The 25,131-nt window shown below is 40.5% G+C and overlaps 4 protein-coding genes across 8 annotated transcripts in view; 2 read left to right on the forward strand and 2 right to left on the reverse strand.

Moving 5' to 3' along the window:
* The window catches only part of LOC6727549, a 54,940-nt gene that overhangs the window by 28,023 nt on the left and 1,786 nt on the right, over positions 1-25,131 (reverse strand). The gene's annotated exons all lie outside the window — the stretch shown is intronic.
* LOC6727554 (RNA polymerase II degradation factor 1) lies at positions 489-25,127 on the forward strand. 3 transcript variants are annotated; one of them, XM_016176445.3, is made up of 9 exons: positions 489-580; positions 1,348-1,496; positions 19,572-20,083; positions 20,364-20,911; positions 22,217-22,795; positions 23,081-23,865; positions 23,918-24,123; positions 24,193-24,335; positions 24,392-25,127. In XM_016176445.3, exons 2-9 carry the CDS (start codon positions 1,445-1,447, stop codon positions 24,945-24,947), a joined length of 3,381 nt encoding a protein of 1,126 aa, XP_016034125.1. In that variant the 5' UTR covers positions 489-580; positions 1,348-1,444; the 3' UTR covers positions 24,948-25,127. The 3 variants fall into 3 exon arrangements, with proteins under 3 accessions (XP_016034125.1, XP_016034126.1, XP_039150877.1); XM_039294943.2 differs by having other exon boundaries at positions 490-580; positions 20,364-20,458; positions 22,475-22,795; XM_016176446.3 differs by lacking the exon at positions 22,217-22,795.
* Positions 4,366-5,149, forward strand: LOC6727552. Its single transcript, XM_002102895.4, has 2 exons — positions 4,366-4,789; positions 4,855-5,149. The coding sequence occupies exons 1-2, from the start codon at positions 4,402-4,404 to the stop codon at positions 4,902-4,904; spliced, it is 438 nt and encodes a 145-aa protein (XP_002102931.1). The 5' UTR covers positions 4,366-4,401; the 3' UTR covers positions 4,905-5,149.
* Positions 17,806-19,347, reverse strand: LOC6727553 (testis-specific serine/threonine-protein kinase 1). Of its 3 annotated transcripts, none has more exons than XM_016175545.3 (2): positions 19,204-19,347; positions 17,806-19,124 (listed from the first exon to the last, which is right to left on the reverse strand). In XM_016175545.3, exon 2 carries the CDS (start codon positions 19,027-19,029, stop codon positions 18,121-18,123), a length of 909 nt encoding a protein of 302 aa, XP_016034130.1. In that variant the 5' UTR covers positions 19,030-19,124; positions 19,204-19,347; the 3' UTR covers positions 17,806-18,120. The 3 variants fall into 3 exon arrangements, with proteins under 3 accessions (XP_016034130.1, XP_016034131.1, XP_016034129.1); XM_016175546.3 differs by having other exon boundaries at positions 17,806-19,146; positions 19,204-19,319; XM_016175544.3 differs by having other exon boundaries at positions 17,806-19,084; positions 19,146-19,306.

The raw sequence follows: 25,131 nt of genomic DNA on the forward strand, positions 1-25,131 counted from the left end.
GTGGTTAATTCGCAAGCAATGGAAAGTGCAGAGGTGAAAGGACGGACCACCACCAGACCGGTGAAAGGGATAAGTTATACGGAAAGGCAAATAGAACCAGCCCAAACCCTCTGGCCGGAATCAATTTGAACATAATAAGATGGTCACCCCGGTAATTGGCCGTTAATGGCTTCATTACAAGCCGCAAGACGGCGAAAACGGTAGTTAGAGGCAAGTCTGAAAAATGGTATAAACAAAGCAAAGTTGAGACCTGACCTGCGGCAATATAATCAGTTGAAAACCCCCCACTGAAAATCCCTCCATCATCGTGAGTCACAAGCACGCGACTTGTGGTCACATAAAACCTCTTGCAGGGAAAAAGAGTCAAGTTGTTTTTAAAAAAGAGCGTTTTGGCTTGGCTCAAAAGAGAAACCAGTCGAAGAGCCAAGCAGTGCAACAAGCAGTGCAAGTTGTGCGGCGCCAGCGATCAAATAAACAAACGCGCAGCCGCCAATTCACGTTTAGTTTCAATTTGAACGCCGCGCATGCGCGTGTACAAAAAAATTCGCGCTGTACATCGCTTTTTCATCACAGTTTTTCGGTTCGTTTGATGACTTACAAATCATAAAAATATTGTTGTTTCTCAGTTTATCATTTTTGAGAAAAAAAAACCCAAAGACAAATCACCTAAGTTATGAACTGTCAATATTAGTTATCATTAAAAAACCCGTTGGCTGTTTAAATAATATTTCGACATGTGAAAGTTGGCAGAAAAAAAGCGAAATTTTAATTCTAAAGCTAAATTTGCATATGGTGTGAAATGACAAATAATAAATTGTGAAACTTATGAAAAGTGAAGTAGAACAAGCTTTGTTGTGACCGCGAACAAACAAATGACCCTATCAAATGTATCTAGATCTATGTCCCAATTTTTTGTTTAAGTAAAGCGAGTGAAAGAAAAAGAGTTTTAGCATTTATTGTGAACAAAACGAAGCTAAGATCTTCATAGGCTGTAGAGAATATTGCACATTGAACTATAAAATATATGTTTATTGGTGTTAAGCTGAGCTGAAATCTTTAAGATTTCACTCTAAAATAAAAGAAAAACTTTCCTAACACTTTCTTGGTCCGGTTTCCCCAACCTTTTCAAGTTATCAAACAATAAAAGTAAATAAAAATGTTTTCAAAACAAAAAACATTCTCTTCTTTTGGACGAAACTAATTTATGCATTTATGAGATAAGAAGGCGACGCCCCTTTCTAAGAACGTTATATTCACAATAAACACTTTTTATGCTAATCTCCCTCTTTTTATCGCTGACAAGTCCATTAATTTAATTGTTTACCGTCGTATGTGAAATACTTTCAGTTGTCTAACAAATATGCTTCACTAAGCTATCAGACAATCTGAAATACACGGGTCAGTAATAAACGAATCGAAAGTGTGAGACAATCAGTGGAACAAAATGTGGATGCCCAAGGGAAGATGGAGCGACTGGCTACTGCCATTGGCATTTGGTAAGTGCAGATCTCTTTAAGTTACCCGGTAAAGCTAGTTAGAATCGATCGAAACCAGTTTGCTGGTTCCATTTCGCTTTTTTCTTCGGATTGGGTGACTGAACGGGAGCAAGGTCGTTCGAGTCGCACTAAGGAAAAAATGTTGTTTTATGTCAGCCTGCCAAATATTAGAGCTTATGCAATCCCTGAATCCACCAAACAGCTCCCCCACCTCCACAAAGTGCAATGTGCCGCATTGCATTTTGCCTTGCGAAATGCCAACCATTTCAACGCGAGGCTTTGACCATCAATTGCCGTTGACAATATGAAAATGAAGTTTAAATGCCTCGCCGACGGATGCGACACCGTCCGAAATCCCAAATACGTGCGCAAAGTTGCGTTTTAAGTATATTTGTGTATCGTAGCGAAAGTACGCAAAGCGATGGTTCCATCGCGGATTCGTCCACGTCCGTCAGGCTCCGCGGATAATCCGCACAGTGGACCGTGGAGCTTACATTCGATTTTACGACATTGCATACACCTATGTGCGATTTAATTAAAACTTACGGGCTGCTCCTCCACTGCCTCCATTTCAATCAAAACATAAAACAATTTAGTGAAATAAAATTCGAACAAAAAAACATTTTGTAATAGTACTGCCATAAAGGCACAACTGATAACAATAATCTAATTAGTTGCATGGTCAATCTAGACGCAATGTTATTTTATTGATTTAAATCAATTAATGACGGTCGGTGCCACTGTGGAAGCGACAGAGTAATCTATGGAAAGCCTTGTATTGATGGAATGGCATACAAATTATTATCGCCATCAACATCATGGACGGCATTCGCTGGCGGTGCATTACAGCGCCAAGTGGATATCTAAACTGGACGCCAAACCTGGTGGGTGCGGATTGCCGAGCCGGAGTAGGGAGTGCGGACGGAGGGAATACGGGGATTCATAGTTGGAGCCGTGGGGCAAAGTTGAGGTAAACGTGCTCCACATCGAGTGCGCGGCATTTGCAGTGAAAATGCAATTTCCCATCAACGGGGGAGCGCAGCAGCAAGGAATGTGTGCATTTGTCTGGCACTGACTTCGTGGGAGATTGGGCAGATGTTTTGGAATTCCAAGCGCTGCATCCATGTAAAAAATACCTGGAGCGGGTCGCGTTCGTCCGAAATATTCCAAAATGCATAGCGCACGGCAGAGGATGAGAAAGAAATGAATCATTCCTGCAAAGAAAACACATACTTCCCGGAGCAATTATGCTAATAACTTCCTAAAGCCGAGCAACTTGGCTTACCTAATGGCCAAAAACCAATTACACTCATCATCACAGTCATTCATTTAACAGCCAAAAACAAAATTCGGCCCAAGTTCACTAATTGCCGCCGCCAACAGTTTACATTTTACATAATTCGCAAGTTTTGTCAACTTTCTGCGGTGCCTAATAGTTTAGCAGACCCACAATTTGAAGGTCCATTAATTTGCTTTGGACAACCCCAGCTGGAAAACAAGATTTTTCACTTCCCATATGCAGCGTAAGAAAAAAGCAGCAAAAGAGCGGGAGTTTTGGGTTTGGGGCGTGAAAGGAAAAAGTAAAATGTTTGCCAAAATAAAAAGAAAAAAAAGTGGAAAACCAAATTCAACCACACGTTGGCGGACATTGTCTGTGTCAATGACTCTGAAATGATTTCAACGCCAATTTCTCGTTTCGCTTCTCAGTTAGCCGTTTACGTTTCACCGATCGCCACTGATCCAAAACTGCGGGTCAGCAGGCGTACGTGGACTTTATTAGCAATTGGATAATTGACATAATAAGATGTTCGAATGGAAAGAAAGCCGGCGGAGCCTGATCTATTTGAGCCACTTTCGAACGTCGAGTGATGCTACTTGAATGTTTAACCCACGTTAATTAAAGCCATCTGACTTATAAGCCACATCTGAGCTTGATACTTGATATAAATACTTTTCCTACACAGTTCAAATCATTTTGAACTGGAAAAATCTAAATATTTCGTTCATAAATAATGAAAGTGGGTCCGATTTTATTTATTGATTTCGTTTACAACAAATTTACATATGAAATAAATTTATACGTTGTTCAACCAACAAAAGAATAGCCAGAATTATAAAAAACTATAAAGAGTTTATTACCTAACGCTATAATTAAAACCAAATAATAAGCGGAGCATATTAGGCGTAATTATTTTTTAATTCTTACATTGTTTTTATAACTATGCAAACGTATAATGCAATCAATAATTACAATTTCGTATGAATTTGTATACTGCAGTGTGACGTTGATTTATCATTGAATAATACAATTCATTTACTTAAGGTAATATTTGTGAACATTTCCAAGAATATTTTACAAATCAGGGAGCTTTTTATTATCTTAGATCTCAATTGCTGGCTATAAAAAATATCAGATCTACGCTGCGCTACACAATAAGCTGGTTTTAACCCGCAGTTCATTTTGTTAGCAATTAATAACTGCAAATATTATCTTAACCCTATGGTAGTCTTTAAATATATTTAAATGTTATTCATGGTTGCTAAAACATTTTTTATATTAAAGAAATACCCAACTATCTGATTAAAATATAGAAATATTATTTACATTTTCTGCTTTTAGGGCGGAAAAAAATAATTTATGCGCTTTTATATTAATAATTTATTTAGAAAATTTAGGGTGGAAGTTCAAAAAAAGTCCGAGATGGTAATTTCTTTTAAGTTTTAATTTTTACGAATATGATACTTTTAAAACCATTTAATCACAGTGCTATTACAACTCGAAGGGGTCAAAGTAGGCCATACAATTTGATGTAGGTTAAAGTGGCTGTTATGGGTGGGAATCGTATAAATATCCACGAGTGAGCTTTAGAGAACCTCAGTTTTTGTACCTAAATCAACGAATGAGATGCACGGAAGCAGCCAGCTGACTTTGACCTTGGCTTTGGCCTCCATGCTCATCTGTTTGGGATGCAATCACGCCATAGCCCAGGACGAGCTCTTCCGGTGCAGTGTGCAGTACAGATGCTCGGATGTGAAAGAGTTGGTTTGGGCCATGGCCGACGAACGTTGCCATGTCTTTCACAACAATTGTCTGCTGAAGGTCGAGCAGTGCGCACGAAAAAACAGCGGAAAATCGGAGCTGATTGAAACCACGCGGGAGATCTGCAAACCCAGCTGCACCAAGGATTGCCCGGATATCTATGACCCAGTGTGTGCGCAAATCTTCCAGGAGGAGTACTTGACTTTTAGTAACGATTGCGAAATGCGAAACTATATTTGCACAAATGAGAGGCGTAAGTTAAATGTTTTAAAAAACTACCAAAGGATTGTTTATAGACTGAGTTTTATTCTTATGCAGCTTACTCATTTATTTCCGTTGGTGAATGCGTGGAACAGCCAGTTGGTTAGGTCTGTATAACAGACTTGGTTATAAGATATAGAAAGATATAAATGTAAAAAAATGGCTATGAAACTTACAAATTGTAAAATAACAACTTAAATTAGATTTTGAAGGACATAACACGTACAATTCACTCCCTAAATGCGATTTAACCCACTTTTTTTGCGGCGCCTTGACAAAAAACAGGATCTGCAAACCAGCTAAAGTAAAAATAAAATAAAATGAAAAAATAAAAATAAAAGCAAAGCTCAGATGTGTTGCAATCGTGTCTTTAATGCTTAAGCTGGCCAACAGCAAGTTGCACAACTTTTACGCAGCCACTTCAAGCCAGCAATTCAAGTTCAATGTTGTCTGGCTTTTCCAGCGACCACGCGCTGCCCACCACTCTCTTCCTGATTGGCCGCGATTGATCGGATTTAATTAAGGAAAATTTTGCATTTGCAATATGCAAAAATAAAAAAAAAACTCATTTAAGCAGACAGCCAGCCAACAACAAAGAAACTCCGCAGCGCCAATGTCCTCGGGGCCGTTTCGCAATTACGCGACGTCCGAGAGAGCTGGTTGCAACATTTTCCTCCGAGTCCCCATCGATCTGTCCAGGTTGCAGTTCCAGCCCACAGATTTGCTTTCATTTGAATTAACTTGGTTGCTTTTCATTGTACCCTACAAGAGGCACTATTCACTTACTGGAAAATTAGTAATTGAATACACTAAGTTGAAGTATGAATAACTCTTTAAAGCTCTATAATACAACCTGTATGATATAACTTTCTATTCATTTTCAATCATTTATGTAATGATTTTGAGCTTTAGCTCATTGAGTTTTGAAATTTAATATTAAATAAAATCATTATAATTTATTATCAACAAGGGTGTTTGGTATTTCAGTCCCCCAATAAATGCCTAACCACCTTTTTCTTGTTTTCCTTATTCCTTCGGATTTGCATTTCTTGCCGAGTTTCTCACTCTCGAAGTCTCTCATTCACTTTTCACCCAATGGATTTGATTGTTTTATGGCCGTTGGCAAATTTACACAATACCATGCCGAATAGTTATCAACTTGTCCAAGGAGCGAACTGCAAGTCAAGTGCCTTTCCACAGGCGGAAGAAATACTCACAATGCAAATTTCCCACAGATGAAACAAGCTCAACGCCTTGTTCGACGCCTGCGATAACAACTTAATTGATTTATAGATCTAACATCTAAGTCTAACCGATATTTGGACGGTGCCGTTTTCGGCAATATTGTATATGCAAAGTGTGTGGGTTGGTCGATGAGCTAAAAACCGGTGAACAGAATCGGTTTTTAATATTAACTTTGATATCATTAGGTCATTAAAGTTTCTTTGTCTCATCGCGACTAATGACAGAATTTGAAAGTCAAACAAAACTCATTTGTTTCGCTCTCTAATTAACAAACAAAGAAGTTCACGCACTACAAGCATATTCCAAGTAAATTCGCTAATGAAAATTACATAAGAAAATACAAAAGAAGAAAAATTATTCCGAGGAAATTAGACGCTTGGCTGACTAAAAATAGTCAAGAAAATGAAATGGTAACAAAGATGACGCACAATTTATTTAAAACCGATTTAAGAAATTTAAAGAACCATCATACGCACACTGTTATAAAACAAATATTCATACAAGCAAGAAGTTGAATCATTTGAAAAGATTTCGAAAGTAGTTTTTGCAAAACATCCAAATTTGGTTTTTACGGCTACAGAAATTTGACTATCAATTTTTATGAATCTGTGTGTTGAAGCGCTATAATTATTTTTAATTTTCTGCGAAATTTATTTAAACGTCTTTTTCAATTTGAATCACAGCTTCGAGGCACATTTACTCATAACAAAAAAAAAAAAAAAACACATTGAACAGTCATACCTGCTGTGATTCCAAGCCAAGTCTTAAATTACCTCACACGACCGTAAAAACTGGGCTAAAAGCAAAAGCCACAAACTAATAATAAGAAGCCGAAAAATTGCATGGCAGATGCCTTGAATAAACCAGCATGCAATGGTATGAAAATCCATGGCTTAGGTGTAAACTGTGTGAATATTTTTCGCTTATTACACGCATTTTGTTATTATTATTATTATTTAACCCCCCTCCGTTTTCTTTGGAAACTACACGTAGCCTTTTGCCAAATAAAGTCTTAAATGAAAAATGTCAACACATGAGACGATGTTTTTCATGATTATTAAAACGAGCAAGTGAAGTGGGGTATAACTCGGGTGGCACTAGATGATGTGTAAGCCAACAAAGCGCCGCATTTGGTAAGACATTCCATTGTTATTGCTGAGGTTGTACCTGTAACTGTAGCTGAAACTGTAACTGAAACTGTAACCGAAACTGTAGCTTTAACTGTAACTGAGCCTATAGACTGAACTCAGAAATTGCTGATGTACTTAGTGCAATGATGACGGGCTCGTGCGTAACTTAAACGAGAAACCGAAGCACACGACGGTTAAATGAACTAACTCATACCCTCTAAAAGCGACAGGTTGAAAAACTGCATTAACTTATTCTTGAAATGAATATAGAATATTATTTTAAACATATAATTTTTCCATGTTGGTCTGTTATATACCACCTTACCTACTTTTTATACAAAACAAATTATTAAAAAATGGCATGATATAACAGTATCATCATAAACTAACCCATCGTCTTGAGCTGCTTATACACATTTTTCATTCACCTGCTGACAGTTGACAGCATGACATAATTGCGTATTGTTGTTAAAGTTTCGTCTCGGTTTAGTAAAATAGTGCACCACCCCAGCCTTTTGGGACAAGAAGTGTTGGCATTTGGGCTTTAATTAGTGGTCTAATTACCAAGTCAGTGATATATGAACTAGTGAAAGCTGCAACAGCAGCTTCATCGAATATTTGTGGGCCAAGTGGCGCGTGTTAAAACCAAACTGGCATGACTTAAAAAGCACACACCGCCTGCATAGATGAAATTGCTGGGATTAGAGTCAAGCTAAATCAGAGGGTCGACAAATATGGCTAAGACCAACTCAAGCCAACTTGTCGCGTTAGCCACCAAGTGCACTTGTTGCGTCTGAATGCTCAAAATAGCTGAATAACTCAAATCGTTTGCCTTATTGCAAATAAATTATATACAATAAGCACATCATTCGGGATGCGACTTGGGGATGGAACAGGTTGATTGGTTAAATAAAGGAAAGTTGCTATCCCATTGATGTAATGACCGCAATCACGAGGAATTTTAGCAGGCTTAATCAAATGTGGAATTTTTTTTTGCCTCGATTGTTTTCCACGGTGGATAATTGAATTAATTTTCAATGCTTTATATTATTTGAGGAACTGCAAGTTATTAATGGGAATTAAAAGTTAGTGGTCAAGTAACTTTCAAAAATCAATAAAAAGAAAAAACGATTCAGTCAGTTTTTATAAAAGAATATTTAAGAAATCATAAATTGCACACATAAATGGATAAAAGCAATACAAAATAATTTAGTTAAATCATATCTGACAAATAAGGTATGATAAGATTTTTATCCGGTTTCAAATGTGACTATTAGCTAAAACTGCTGGAAATATGAAATTCATTAACAACTTAATCGAAATAGCCAAACAAGTTAAGACATTGAATCATCACATTACCAACAGAAATTCAAAGAGTTTAACTGAGCAGGAAAATCACATCGAGGTGTTGTGGCAACTTTCAATTACATTTTCCGTTTTCCGATGAATTGGACACGCTACACAGAAAAATAGAGCAAAATTGTTGCTCTGCATAAACCAATTTAGCTCAAAAATTGTCCAATATTTCGCCATGTCAAAGTGTCAGAAAATAAAAACCATGCTCAAGTAGAACAAATGTGATACAGAGATCAAGTTGAACATTATAGTTTTCGTGATTGTTAATTCGATACAGATACTCATTGATTAGCTGCTCGACTATGTGTTTGACTATATACTAGTATGGTGGTAATTAATCTCTTATAGTCACTAATTTGCAGAGTATCCAATTTGTCAACCGCGAAAGCCAAGGCTAACTTCCAGTTAGCGGGTGATAATTTATGGCCGCTTTTACTAAATTTTTTCGTTTAGCTCTCGGCGGGATCTGCATTAACCCAATTAAGGTTGAATCAAAACTTGGCTGACCTCTTTCACTGACCTCAGGTTAAATGAATATCTTTGTGTTTTCGTGGAAGAAACATCACCATGTAATTAATAAAATAGGTTTGGAATGGAGTGATTATCGTGCTGTAAAGTTACCAACATTTACAATAATTAACCACAATTAAAACTGGCCAGTGGGCAACGCATATTTATCAACTAATTGATGAAGTTGAAGGTTGGTTGCTGCCCGGATAAGCTAATTATTATGTATGGATTGGATTACTGGATTAGCCGAGCTGTTTTTGCACTAGCGCATGTTTAGCCACCCATTCAAGTTCTAAAATAGCCGAATTGGTTGTTTGGCAATAAACAAACATGCAAACACGATTGTTAACACCTTAAAAAAAAAGACTGCTAGCCCAGCTAAGCCTCCAAATTAAGCCAATTAATTTGCCTAGTTGAGACAACAATCGCTTGGCATGAGCCAAAAAGAAAAACAGCCAAAAGATTTCGATATTTGGCAACACAAAGAACGCAAAAACCTACCAAAAATGGTTAGGTTTAAAATGCTATATAAACTGCACCTGAATGCTAGAGCAATTAATTAAAGTGCTACACAAAGTGGGCAAAAAAATGTCAAATTTTTGAGAACCACTATTTATGGTCTGTCTGTGAGTCAGCTCAAATTCCATCGTTTTCCATTGTCTGCGGGAGGTTTTCACAGGGCAAAAGTGCACAGGGTTAAAGATTTTGTTTGCTTGGTCATTTCGTGATGGTCATTGGAATTCGCCTTGACCGTTTTGGGTCAGAGGTCACAGAGCACTTGTGGTTCTCGTACTTAAGCCCGATAACAGTCTTCAAATTGATTACTGAGGGAATCCCCGAAGCAATGGGGCATTCATAGCTTCCTGCTTTAACCATGACTAGATATATTCAGCAGCTTAATCGTTTGTCCAAATTCTCTAGATGGCTCCGATAAATGCGTTTTAATTATGTGAATTTTATAAAGTATATGTTGACTGGTTTTGCTAGGTATTTATATATTTATGTATGGAGCTTAAAAGGCGGTTGCCAGAATCTTTTCAAAAAATATCTTATATTTAATTAATGACTAAGAACGAACCAGACAACTAATTGGTTGCTGTTAAAATCAAGTTTTTAAATTCTGCTTACATCTCCTAATTAATAAATTTATTATAATTCCGCTTTTATTGATTCTAAGGAATCCCAAGGGAAATCATCATACAATTTAGTTTCCTTGTTAAAGAGTAGTTCCCTTTCCTCTTGGTAATAAACAACCATCAGTGTTTAGCTTTTGTTTGAACACGCTCGTATAAATTCGTGCCGTTGATTATGACATTCAATGCCTTCCAACTGGAACCATATTAGTTATAGATTTTTTTCATTGGTCAGCCCAACCCAGCAGGGCCTCCAAAAGATAGTCAAAAACGTGACTAACGACGCTCTAATTAACAAGATTTACTTTTTAACGTCGATTTTTTTGTTTTTGTTACCCGATTTGCACTGGTTTCAATCAACACAAAACAACGAACCTCAAAGCCAACTAATTCTAGTAGTTAACGATTAATTCTGTCTGTGGGTCGGGATTAATTGCCTTTTAGTAATCGCCGTGGCGACGGCCTCGTCTTGTTCTCTATGCTTTTTGATTCCAACAACCTCAGCACCCAATTTCCGCCTTCTATGATAGCATTTAGTCGTGTTCTTTGCGAACAAGCAACCACAAATCATCAAATCATTATTTTTTAAACCGCAGTTCTAATTTACTCATTGAGGGTATTGCATTTGTAATAGAATGGTTCACAAGTAGATATGAATCTACTACGAAATAACAACATAAGTTTTAAGAAGATGAAAATATGCAATTAAGATTCTGATTCACAAAATATTTCAATTGTTTGAATAATAAGTTCTGTACAAAGTTTGGAGGATCATCTGATCTGAGTCACAGTTTCCTTATATTAAGTAAATTAAGTTATATTAACAACTAAGAAACTTTGTAACAACTCAAGGCTCATCAAGAATTCCCTATTATGTAGTCAAGCATTTCTTCAGATATGAATTCTGTAAAAATAATAACCACGATATACTTTAAATGGTAAAAGAGCATTTAGAATTCAACCTATCAAAACCAGTTTTTTTTCTCGTAATTCTCTGGTGCAGATAAATTAATCTGAGGAATCGATGGCGGATCTATAAAAATCTGCGACTGGCGGTCCACATTTAGCAGCCATCGACAGCTGTGCGACCTTGCCGATCGATTTCTTGCCACAGATCGAATCGATCAGATCGCTCGATTTCTGTATAGCGCCGCAAATCGATTGGAACCGTGGCCATAGGCCATAATACACCAAATTGAAGTTGTGCAGTCTCTGTTGTTTAATTTATGCAATGTTACCGTTTTTCCATTTCTGGCTTTTATGAGTTTTGCCAGCGACTTTTGTTGGCTGGCTGTAAGTGAATTATATTTTAATTTGTTTCGCCTGGCTTGGCTGAGCTTCGAGTGATAACAATCGGATTCGAGCCATTTGCTGCCGTAGCTTTTACTTTGTTGCATGCACAAATAAATTACTTTTAATTTGCGTAATCATTTTTCAATGGCAAACATTGTTTACACACACATAGATGCATATATCTGCATTGTTTTAAAGAAGTTCATTACACAAATGAGGCCAGAACCTCTTAACTAAAGCGATTGTTTTCGAGAAAGCCATCATAAATAACTTTGAATCTATAGCGATTGTCGCCGGGTCAGTCAAAAACGCCACTCGAATCGTGCTCCATACGCCCCGTGGACCCCAGTGGGAGTTTGGCTTTTATTTTTCTAACCAGACCGAGAGGGTCAAGCGTTTGGGTCACCAAAAAAACCGGAGGCAATGGGTTTGTCGATGGAGTGTGTGAGAGACAAATTTATTGCTTCCATTTCGGGCAGCCTTGGGCTGACAAGCTTAGATATATATGTAAATATATATATTAAGAAGTAGGAATTAGTCAGTTATTATTTTCGTCCTTGCACTCCCACTAAATAAGTAAGAGGTATCTAATAGACTTGTTTATTTTTATTTTGGAATGTCCATAAAATCAGGTATAATCGTCAAAGATTACTTTGAACCGGATACGAGTAAATTGTTTAACGCATTTCACAAAATCGTAAAACAACAATAAATATATGTATCCGAAGTGTTCTTATTTATGTTTCACCCGTTGGTGAGTTTAAAAACCTGGCAATTAGCATAATCTATAAAATTAGGTTCGAACCAATCGACAAATGGCAAGGCAATAAAAGTAACGCCAGTAAACGGAAATGCCCAATTACATTTCCCATTCGAGGAAACACATTTGTGAATGAGGAAGCACTTTGCAGACGTTTTCGTTGCCAACCTGGCCGTGAAATGTAAATCTTATAATGAGATGCAACTGACCGATGGAGTGGGCGGAATGAGTGTGCAAATGTTGTTAACTAAATGCAGGCAGAAAGTGTAACAATCATTTTCCATTTCCATACAATTAACGGCCGGCCAATGATAACAATTACTCTGCCCGCCAAACATTTCCATGGATCGCTGCTCGAATGCTGCAGTGAAGTGAAGGTGAATGTGAAGATCATTTCCCTATTTTATTTTTGTAGGAAAGGGATCAAACTCTTTATTTATATTTGTAATATTCCAACACTCTTAAGGTAAACAGGTAAAAAACATTCCTAATTAATCTGATCCTCGTTCTCACAGGAATAACAAAAAATTGGTAAGATGACTTAAAAAGTTAGCCTTTTCTTGAATATCCAGTGTTAGTTAATAGGTTAAAATGCGAGATTTTTGCTTGGTAATTGGCAATGCAGCACTGCAAACCGCTCGTTTGACAACTTGGTCGACGATTTTGACTTTGATGAGAACGCAATTTGATATGATGGACAAACTGAGACGCAGACGGGTGTGTTTTTCCATGTTTATTTAATGGGTGATTAATTTGATGTTTTTTTTTTGTCCCAAGCTGGCCGCAAATGCTTATAATGGGTGCCAGTGCCAGATTGCGACATTTGCAAACGTACCCGCGATAGCCGCCGATTGAAGGAATGGAAGGAAAACCCATTCACTTTTCTGTTTCTGTCGCAATTGTTGTCGCCGACGAGCGGAAAACGTGGAAAATAACTAAATAAACTAAACGAAAAAGTGTACATTTTGGCATAATATTATAACGAATTGTAAAAGCAATTCCGCTGATCAAGTTGCAGTTTCGCCGCAAGCGGATGTTTGTTCTGGCCATAAAGTTAAATTCGATCGGTGGTGCGTTGCCTTTGATATATGAATTAGACAAGTTCTCAGCCATTTAATGGAATGCAGCTTAAAGGTCGGCCAAGTTAAGGAAACAATGGATATAAATAGACATTAACCATTGTGGGCAGTGGCAACGATTTGAATTGGGGTGTGAACTGCTACGAATTACTCACGATTGGTGTGGCTAAAATAAAGTTAACATTTTGCCAAGCTTGCTTTTTCGGAGCAGAACTAAATTGGGAATAAGTAAGAGGAAATACTTGGTCTTTGTTCAATAATAAACTATATTACAATGTGATTGAAGTGAAGTGTAAGTAATAAATGACTAAATCTAGGTTTACAACTCAGCAGGCCAATTGCATTTCCACAAATTCGCGAGATACTGAGCAAATTTTTATTACAATTACCAATGAAAGATCGCTAGGTCTACCAATCCACATAAAAAACAGAAGTAGCAATTTAGTTCGCACTTTAGTTGGCTAATATTTGGACCACCCGAAATTGTGCGATTGGTTTATTGCATTTTACGGCCTCTATAATTTGTCTTCTGGCCAAAAATGTAAGTGAAGGCAAATTTGAGGCCTTGCGCCTTTGTGTTTTGTTTCTGTTTCTGTTTTGCTTAAATCGGACAGCCAGCAATTTGAGCTTGACTTCTTGGACCCGTGGCTCGTGTAATGCCCGCTTTACAGATGTGGAGTTTATAGTTTTAGTTTATGGCTTACATGGACGACTTTACAATTTGGACCATAAAAGGCCGCGGGCGAGAGTGGTATCGTTTTGGCCATTATAATTTGGAGTCGCGGGCTAAGCTGAGTGGCACAATAATCGGATCGCGGGATCCGCCGATCCAGCCAAATCAGCAAGCGTCGTGCATAATCCACTGGCCTCCGGCTCACTCAGCTGATGATGATGATGAGGCGATGGCCACAAGCATTTCCAAAACAACAGCGAAAAATTAGAAATGGGTGGCCAAAGGAGCGGTAAATGGAAATGGTCGTCGGTCCGGTGACAAAATTAAAATTCATTCACGCTCAAGTAAATATTTACGCAATAAATTTGCATTTAATTGCATTTGAGCGATGCATACCGGGGGGCAGCCGCAGAACGCTGGCCGAAATCAAATCAAATCAAATTAGAAAACAATCCACCAACAGCAGGAACAACACTCCAAAATGATTCCATCGCCACCTGCCACCTGCTCCCCCGCAGAACCCAGTGACCAAAACAATTCGCTCGTCGTATCGAAATCTAATCAAATTATGCGCCAGAAATGTCAAAAAAGCGTGAAATGTTTGGCTCCGGGCCGAGTGAATTAACCCAAAACAGGTGAGTACTCCACGTCTGGTCCACCTGGCAGCCACCGTACCCATTAGCTCTCCCCATCCCCGCCAGAAATCGCATCAAAATTGCACAAAATAAGAAGCGCTCAACAAATCATTTGCAAATTTTATGCAAAATACATGCAAAAGTGCTTGGCAAATATGGCCTGATCAGTATCTGTATCCGTATCTGTATCTGTATACTCCGCATCTCACTGATTCTGACCACAAACATTTTTGGAGCGATTCTCTTGAATTGAACTAGAATTTCAGTGGGTGACGATGATGATGAGGAGGAGGCTCGGGCCAAAACAGCGACTGTGACTGCGGCTAAAATGTTTTTATGCGGTTCGCTTAATGTGTTTTGGCCATAAACCAACTGACAACTGGGCAAAACAGCTAACAACCCACGGTGTTTCCACCAATGTGCGAAATTCGGCGCAGAGTGCCATCCAAATGACAACGATAACAAGTCGAATCCCCTGCGGGGTCAGCGCGAAAATATCCCGACCATTCTCCACATTCCCCCATCTCCTATCAGGAATCATTCTCAAACTTTTGTTGCCGCGTTTATTTGTTTTCGCGGCTGCCTAATTGCATTTCAACATTCTGCCGCACTCCCATATTTATATTGTAATTGAAAAAGCATTGCGGGTGTGCCGCCGTTGACCATGACAAGTTTATTTAGGATAGGCACTTCCTCCTACTCTCCGCTCCTAACTCAGCTTTAGTTCGCATTGCGTGCTTTTTGCCTTCTTGTTGAATGGAATCAACAATTATATTAGCCAGCCTGGGAAACTTTTTGCATGCGGCGATGTATGGAAAAATGAGTTCGATTGCAGAGCATAAAAACAGTAAGATTTCTGTGTTTTTAGTCATAGTCGGTAATACTCTTTAATTATTTTACCACACGCAATCACTACATAGTAGTGATTATTATGAAAAAGCGTGTTCTTGTAGAACAAAATGTATTTCAAAGTAATTGAAAATTAATGCCATTCGTTATTATTCATTATGAGTTCGTTTATCAAGAACAATTTTTAAAATGAACATAAATACAGTAATAAATCTCAATTTTGAACAAACTCTTTACCACAGAGTTGTGTGTTGATTGGCAATTCCATTTGCAATTTTATACAAAATCACAAATCCCAAAGCCGAATCCTGGCAAATTATAAGCAATATGCGAAAGGCAAATGCAACACATTTTTCAAAGGATTTATATACGACAGCCGGAAGTTGGAAGGCAGATCTAATAAGCCCCACCAGTTCCGAAGGGGGACACAACAAAGACAACAGCATAAATCTGACACGTTGCCCCAAAATTAATTCCATACGAGCCACTTGGGAGCGACGCTCGGCTGGAAATTGGCTGCAGCCAGGTGGCAGATGAGCCATCGCAAAACATTTTAGTGCCCCGCAGGCGGGATGCGAGCACACAGACAACTTATATTAATTAATGCAAAATTGCATTACGCATACGCACAGGTGTGCGGAGCGAAGGAGACTGCCTGGCCGGGCCAACACATGAAAAAGAGTCGTAAAACGAAAACTCTTTTAGACAATAAAGAAAACAACAAAATGGCAAGCTGGCCAGGATATGACATACTGAAAGATCAAATAAAGACAAGTATTTTCGGTAACACTTAACTTTGGGGTGGGAACAATGGTACGTGACTGACTATGAACGGGGTTGAATTTTCAAAAATTATTTGATATATGAAATAGCTATTAAATTATATTATTAAAATCAGTAACTAATTAATAAGTTAATAAATAAGCACTTTCAACTAAGTTTTAAATCTTTGTTTAACTCCCTTTTAGCTGAATTTGAAAAGTAGGGTTAGGTCCTAAAAACTAGAAATTTCTCCCAAAATCGCAAGTGTATTTTAAGATTACATTGAAATGAACAAGAATTAAATTACGTGCAACGCAGTATAGACATTATGGTGAAAAAAGGTGACACTCAGTTCAAATCCCAAGTTTTTTTTCAACAAAGACACCTAAAAGTGCTATTTACAACACTCAATTACAGGGACATCCAAATTCAAAAGTTTGCCATCACAAACACATAGTATAAACCCTTTCGATCCCATTATAACTTGTTTAATAAAAACTTTTCTTTGTTTCTTTTTTATTAATTTAAAACGATTGTGTTATTTGCTAGCAAGTGCAAGTAAGCACTCCGAACAGCTGATATCTTAACCGTACTGGACTTTTGTTTTAAATTTCTGTTACGCAACACTAAAATCTAATCTAAACTTACTATGGGTTTTTGTCCACAAAAAGGCATCATTCAGCCTATAGTACAGTGGGCTGGCTCACTCTACCGCCCATTTGTGGTGTCACATATGCAACAACAAGACCTTTCTTGCATCTAAGTTGCCACTTAAGCCCGGCCCGCTCTCCAATGCAAATTATCTGCCCCACAGCTCTGATTTGGCTCGAACTTTCGGACACTTATTGCGAGGAGACTGCCGACTGTCCATGTCGTGGTGCCCGACTCCCAAGTCTGCTGCAGATTGCTGGTCGGCATGGCAACTTGCAACACATGCCGCACAGGACACGAAAATGCGAGGCCGGGCCGGGCCAGGCCAAGCCAAACCAATCCAATCCAATGCAAGCTGGCCAGGAATGGCGAAACGAGCAAATCACACAATTACTTATGTTTCCCAGTGATTGGTCACATGGCACGGCTTAAACGAGCCTAGCCCAAAATTAATTCCCCCAAATTATAACACATTTTGATGGGTTTTAGACGGACATGGACAGACCAGACGCCTTCCTTCTTCGAGCCATTAACCATTAAGGTAGATATGATTGAATCTAAGTCTAATTTAGTTAAAATTTAAATCTTTGCGACGCATCACTAACGTGCGCTTTTCTTTTCACTGTCGTCTGGGGGCTGGGATTTCCCCCTCCCATGGCATGGAGGCTCTTTGTGTCTCTGCCGGCTGATACGGCTCACTAAACACGGCCAACAGAAGCGGAGAGTGTGGCCAACAATGCACACGATAAATAAACTCTAGTACGCCATATGCAGTGGGGAAAGATGCAAGAAAAATTTGTTCGACAATTTACCTAATGCTATTTTATAATAGTATTTCTCTTACGGTTATGACAGCGCCGCTTTTTTGGTTTCTGTGGTTAAGCTTCGTTGGGTCTGGATTTCTGCTTCATCCAAGTCGCTTAATTGTAAGGTTTGCATTTATTGCTCAACATCGACTGGCTTTTTTATTTTTAATATATTAAAATATTTTAAGAGCTCTATCCCGGAGGATTAGTATTTACATATCGCAAAAGAGCTGCCCCAAATACTTGACCATTTGGTTTTTTATTAATACCATACAAAATAAAAAGTGGATGATGGGATTCAGACAGTTGAAAGACACCTCTTTCTGAAAAAATACCATTGAATTTCTGAGGAACCATTCCAATTTACACATATCAGTGAAACCAACGCGCTATGCGTGCAAGTGCTCATAGGAGAGAGATTTTGCTAACTTGCTGTGAGTTCTAGGGATTGGTTGTTTGGGATTCCTCGACGGTTCGCAGCCATGCACAGTTAAGGATCTCGCGTAGATTCCAGCGAGCATGCGCCTCCGGCTCGAGCAGCACTGAAACAGTGGCCTTCGCCTGGGCCGATATTGTTTCCTGCAGCTTCCGGCGAAAGGCAAACTTGCGGTTGCGCTGATCCTCCAGCAATTTGGTCAAGTTACTGTCATCGAACGGCATCTTGGCATTCATCATGATGAACAGAATGACACCCAAGGACCAGGCGTCCGCTAGCTTTGGATCATATGGACGTCCACAAACTACTTCAGGTGCAGCATAGGCAGCTGATCCGCAGTATGTCTCAGAATTTATCTCCCGGCCATTATCGTCGCGACAATAGCGAGCAAATCCGAAATCGGCCAGCTTGATGTTGAGCCGCTTGGAGAGAAGGATGTTCTCGCACTTGAGATCGCGATGGGCAATGTCCAGGTTGTGCAGATACTTCAGTGCCTTTGACATCTGAAAGAACCAGATCTTTGCTTGCTTCTCATCGATGGGACCCGACCTCTTGATGTGCGACAACAAGTCGCCATTCTCCGCGTAACGCATAAAGATGAAGATTTTGGGACCTCGCTGAAGGATGCTATGGATCTGAATAATGTTGGAATGATCGATCTTCGTCAGGATCTCCAGTTCGCGCGGAAAGAACTTGTTCACAAAATCAGTGGGCGCCTTGGCTTTGTCAATGATTTTACAGGCCAAATGTACCCCATGTCCATGATCATCGGCATAACCGGCGGTTATAACAGTGGCATAAGATCCCTCGCCGATCTTGTGACCCACATTGTAGCCCCGCTGTGCCAGTGCATCCACATCCGAACTTCGAGTACCCAACTGACGGGTCCCAGCGCTAGAATTGTATTTGGACATGGCTCTTGTTTCCTCGGCGTGCGTGCGTGTAGTGTGGTTTTCCGAGAGTTTTCAACTAGATGATTTAGTAATGGCATCAAGCGAATGCTTCTTTTCTAAACAGCGGACATAATTACCCTTAAGTTGGTTGATTTCACAAACAATAATTTTATGCCACTTGTGTATTTTACTTACTAAATTCGAATCCAGAAATTTTGACAAAACCTACAAACGTTATGAAGTGTGAAAGAAATATAAAAAGGCTAATGCACAGCCTTCTACTATTACTGACAAATCTGAACAAAAGAACAAGGTTACTACTACGTCCAAAAATTTAAAATGCTAGCAAGCGAAATACTAATAAAAGGGCTATTCTATAATTTTTTCATAATATATGGATATGGAAAAATGTGTTTAAAATATGTTTAAGGTAAAGTATTTGTTTTGAGATATTTTAAAAGCCTGTTAGCATAAGCAAACAAATAAAGTGTTTTTAAATTGATAAATTAAGTAAAAAACTCTGTTTTAAAAGCAACTAAAGTTTTAACATTTCTATATTACAGTTGCCATTCTTGTTTCCTCGAGCCAAGCCACTGGCTCTGCGTCCCAACCAGCTCCAATCAATAGAAATACCCGAGGCAGCCACAACAGCAGTGGCATCGGCGACTCTGAGCTAAGTGCCTCAGAGCGAAGTCGACGATTGATACCCTACATGGCCTTCTATCTGCCGGCGCCCGAGTTGCCCATTAATCAGCAGTATGCCACCAAGCACTCGTCGTCGGCTGGCGGAGCACAGCTGCAGGCACCGCTGCCAGGTCCTGGAAGGATACCAGTGCCGGTGGCCTATATGCCGCAGCAGAAGCACCATCCCCACCACCATGGGCCTCCGCATCCGCCACCAGTGCCGCACTATCAGTCGGGAGCAGGCGAGGTCTATCACTCCCTTGCGATTGGAGGCCACCAGCATCAGCATGCGCCCCCACAACCGCCACCTGGTCATGTCAAGGAGCAGCAGGCGATCACCAATTCGGGTGCCACGTATATTGCGTACAAGCCATTAAACCCGACGCATAAGGCAAGTATTTGAATATGAAGTGTTTTTAAAAAGGGTATGTCGCCTTGAGTATATATATAAATCGGCGCTAAATTAGTGCTGAATCGATTTAGATAGCTTCCTTCTGAAGCCCATCAATCCTGAAATACCAGCAATATTGCAAATAGTGGAATATGAAACGTCGAGGGTATTGAAAAAGCACTTGGATACCTATCCACTCTCCTCTCTTTCATTACAATTGATTTCATGGGTCATAAATAAGCAGAAATAATCACGTAATTCATAATTTACACGCACGCAGCACAAGACGGTGCAGCATTTTCCGCCGCTACCGCCGTCGCCCAAGGAGCAAGTGCAGCAGCAGCAGCATCAGCACCACCTCCTTCTGCACCACCAGCAGCAACCACAGCAGTACGAGATCCTATCACCGAGCTTAGTGGCATCCCAGGCGCAGCGGCAGCGGGGCAAACAATCAAAAATCAATTTAACACCATTTACAGCGCAGAACACATTGCCGGGACAGTTTATACCCATTATTTATACGCCAGTGAGCAGCAGCAAACCGGGCTCCCCCGGCGATGCCATCAATTACAATAACATCCAAAGCAACCTGAAGCAGCCAGAAATTGTCTATAAAAATTCCCATCAAACACAAATCGTTACGGATTATGCAGCCGGAGCGGATGCCTCCGCCGAGCAGTCACCACCATCGTCATCTGGCGAGGAGGTGGATGAAGCGAAGGGCGAGAAGATGGTGGAGCAGCAGCAGGAGGACCATGGAGCCCAGGAGGAGGCGGTGGAGCAGCAGCAGCAGCCGCAACAGCACCAGCAAGTGCAAAACAATCCAAGGTAAGATTTCTTGTCACATGTGACTCTCATGCCCAAACGGAAAACAGAGCGCTGGCGCGAAAGCCCAAAAGTAAGCCAGGTCGAGCTCTGATCTCATGGAATATCCAAGCCCCGTCTGCTTAATAGGCAGTTCTCACAGCCACGCCCACTTATATATCGTGAGGCAGTTGCAATATCGCATGTAGAATACAAATTAAAATGTTGCCACTATGGCTGTCTTGAAAACAGTTTCATGTCATCTATACATTTTTAACAACTTTACACAACGAACTCTTAATTGGTCCTAAAAAATAAATGCTATACAGATTACTTTTAAGACACAACCCACTTAATTAACTATGTTACGAAAGGTTGCTAAACTTATTGTTTCGCCATCCAGAGATGTCAATAATTAATTGGGAACAGCTGCTAGTTATCAACAAACTGCAGTCCAATTCAAATTCGAATATGCAACAGCGACTTTAATATGCTACTGTTTAAAACGCATGCAATCGGGATTTCTGAGTCTGAGACGGATACTGTTGCAACGCAATGCCCTTGGGCAGAAAAATCAATTGCATTTCATGCACCAGCCCAGTCCACTCCAATGTCCGGCTACGACTCAGGCCGCGTCCGCTCTTCTCCAACTCTGAATCCGGTCGTCCACATCGTCACCATCTTTGCAACTGCACTGGTGACGTAAGATCCATGACGACAACGATTGCGACTCCAATTGCCATTCGATGTACAGCAGGAGGCACAGCCAGTGGGCAACAAAATGGTGGGCTGAGGAGACTTGACCTGGCCGGCCAGTGTCTCATGTATGTATGTACCTCTCCGCATGCTCATGTAGTAATTGTCAAATGGCAAATTCATGTCATAAGTAGCCAGCGGGCTCAGGTCAAAAATCTGTCATACAATGCTTATCAGATGGGGAGTGGGAAATGGAAAAACATGCCAATCAGCGAAGATTTTTACAACCACCACACTTCAATTGAACACATTTCGATGCTGCACCTTTGATTTTCGGTTTAAATCATTGAATAAGTTACACTTTAAGGTGCAAATTAAATAAATAATACTACTAAAATGGCAAAGATGATTTCTAATCGTAATATACGATTTCAAGAGTAGGGAAAGTCAGGATATAAAGGTATACAAATTGCCAAATTCTTTGGATGTTATCTACTAGTCATAGAAAGATAAATAGATACAGATGATAACTTAATATGAAAAGTATGAAGTAGGGCAACCTAACGTACACTCTCATGACATTTATGCTTGAAACCGAAACCATAAACGCTTTGCATGATTAACCTCCCACAGCATCGGCTACGCTTCTGTTTCGGCTCCCGATTCGAGCGCAGTTACCGCGACCACATCCTCCAAAAACGCATTGATAATACATCAGAAATCACCGGCTTACGGGCACGTTAGCAAATACGAAAGCTACTTCAATATGGCCCCGCCCTCGACTAGTCTTGGTCATCATCCTCATCAGCAGCATCCGCACATGACGCCGCAGGAGAAATATGTGCTTTACTTACAACAGCGCATGAAACACCAAAAACATCAGCAACATCTGCAGCAGCAGCAGCAACAGCAACAGCATTACGACTTTTCACATCCGGTGGTGCCGGCACAAAGCAATACATTGGCTGGTAGCCACCATACGCAACACACCCATCTGCATCCCCATCATCCCCAAACCAAGACCCATCATCCAAACAAGTACGATGCCCTCTACGTAAGACCGGATGCGACTGCTGGCCAACAGGTGCTGCACATCCCTCTGCGCGCACTCATGGCCCACGTCCAAGAACAGTCGCATTCCCAGTCGCAATTACAAGCGGAGTCGCAGGCACAGTCGCCTCGCCACGATTTCGCCAAGGATGAGCCACTTGGGTAAGTTCTGCACTTGGGAGGAGCAAGGATCATTGAGAGGAAGCAAGAATGATTCTCCCTTCTCAAGAAAGAAGTATCCTACGAGTTTATTTAATTAGAATTGATTGTGATAGCCACAAGATAATCCACTAAATACCCCATTACTAAGATATATATAACTTCTTAGTACGTACACAAAGCTCATCCTCAAAAAACTAAGCATTTCTTAGTAACAAGTGCATTATCAAGCCATCTGTCATTTAGCCGCCCAAAAGAGCTTACTTTAGATCTGAACATTTCTTTTAGTTCCCCAGCACCACCGCAGTTTATAGACTATCTAATAGATGGGCCAAGACAATCGCTGGAGGATGAGCAGCAGCACTCCCAGCATGAGCGTCCATCGGCTCATCAGCCGCCCCAGCATGCCTACATCCTGGTGACGACGACAGCTCCGCATATCGAGCATCAGCCTGCACCAAAAATGCATCCAGAGATTTCCACACCGCGTCCACCGATTCTCTATAACCAACAGCCCACACTTCGCTTGCAGCCCGTGCATACTTACAAGGCCACCAGGCGTCCCATTTACGTGACCACACCCGCACCCGCAGTTTCGCCCACTTCAAGTCACACGGTAGAGATTACGCCCAAATATGTTTACGTTTCGGGGAAGCCTCCGACTGCCCACAATCCAGAGATACCGCTTAGAGAACCATCTACGGTAACGCCTATTAAACTTAAGCCCGTTTACAAATACGCCCATGAGCGCCCTCCATTAACGCCTGCATACGTACCAGAGGATCAGGATCAGCTACCAGATATTCGCACCTCATCGTTGGCCGAAATCCTTCACAAGCTTCAAGCGAGCAATCATCTTCCGCAAACCCTAACACCCGACAACATCGACAACTCCATCAAAACATTGATCCGCATACTGCAAAATCTAAAGCAAACTCAAACCATTGTGGCCAATCCTCCGCAGCATCACGAGGAGCACAAGTCCAATTCCCAGGATTATGATTACAATACGGGCAGCGAAGAGGAACACCATTCCCAATCAGAGGAGGCGGTTGCCAGACCCAAGGGACCAAGTGAGTAGCCTTTACTTTATTATGTTTCCCTATTTCATTTCCATTTGAATAGATAAACACCCAGGACCAAGCACTGGAAGACCTGGCATCGATTATCCCAACTATGCGGAGATCCCTCAAACCAGTTTTGAGTGCACCAAGCAACGCTACAAGGGATTCTTTGGCGATCCGGAGACCAATTGCCAGGTCTGGCACTACTGTGATCTCAATGGAGGAAAGGCTTCGTTCCTTTGCCCCAATGGAACCATATTTAGTCAGGTAAACGGGCAAACTGATGATATACACATGTTAATAATCAAACAACTAAAAATAAATATATATAAACAGATTGCCTTAACTTGCGATTGGTGGTTCAATGTCAAATGTTCAACAACCGCGCAACTTTATGTGCTGAACGAAAGACTTTACAAGTACATTCTGCCTTTCAATCCGAAGTTTCCCGAGGACTACAACGGTCCTATTGTGGATAAGTAAGACACTCTCAAGATTCGAAAGTATTCATTAACAAATGTGTCTTTTACTTAAGGTATCTGGCCATGAAATTCCAGGAAATGGAGGAGAAGATGCGCCTGGAGAAACAACGCAAGGCGGCCCAAGAGGCACAGAAGACCGAAGAAGCACCATCTACTCTACCTGCGTTGCCCAAAAATCACAAGCCAGAACCCAAACATGGTAGCGGAATAAATGCACAGGTCTATGAGCAAAGCTCTGAGAAAAACTTGCTGATCGATGATGAGATAGATGATATTTCGGAGCGTGGGACCTATGATACGTACGACCAGACCGCACCCACAACTATAATGGCACCCACGAGCACCCAGGACACGCAGTCCTTTGTCCTTAAACCAATCGTAGTGTCCTCCACTCCACAACCGCTGCCAGAGATTGATTTTGAAGTGGAGCCAACAGCTCCAGGCAGCAGCGAAGAGGAGGATCACCTGCAAAGTCTAAGGGAAACTAAGGAAGCTGAGAAGAACACGCGCGAATCCACAAGGGTGAGCGTGGAAAAGCTGGAGGTAATCGAGATCAAAACCGATGGAAACACCGGACAACTGATGCCCATCAAGAGCAGTAGCAAATGAGCGTTTCGTGGAGAGGATGAATAGCTCTTGCCATATTTGTAATGAGAAATTTGTTTGCGAGTTGGTTGTAAAATCCCTAAATTATTCTTAGCGAGCAAGTAATGTAAATAGCTAGCTGTAAATGCAACTGTATACATACCTATAGCTATAGTGAAATAAAATCTGACTAGTACGTAAAAACGAT

The sequence above is a fragment of the Drosophila simulans genome, chromosome 3R, assembly GCF_016746395.2.
Source record: "Drosophila simulans strain w501 chromosome 3R, Prin_Dsim_3.1, whole genome shotgun sequence".
NCBI lineage: Eukaryota > Metazoa > Arthropoda > Insecta > Diptera > Drosophilidae > Drosophila > Drosophila simulans.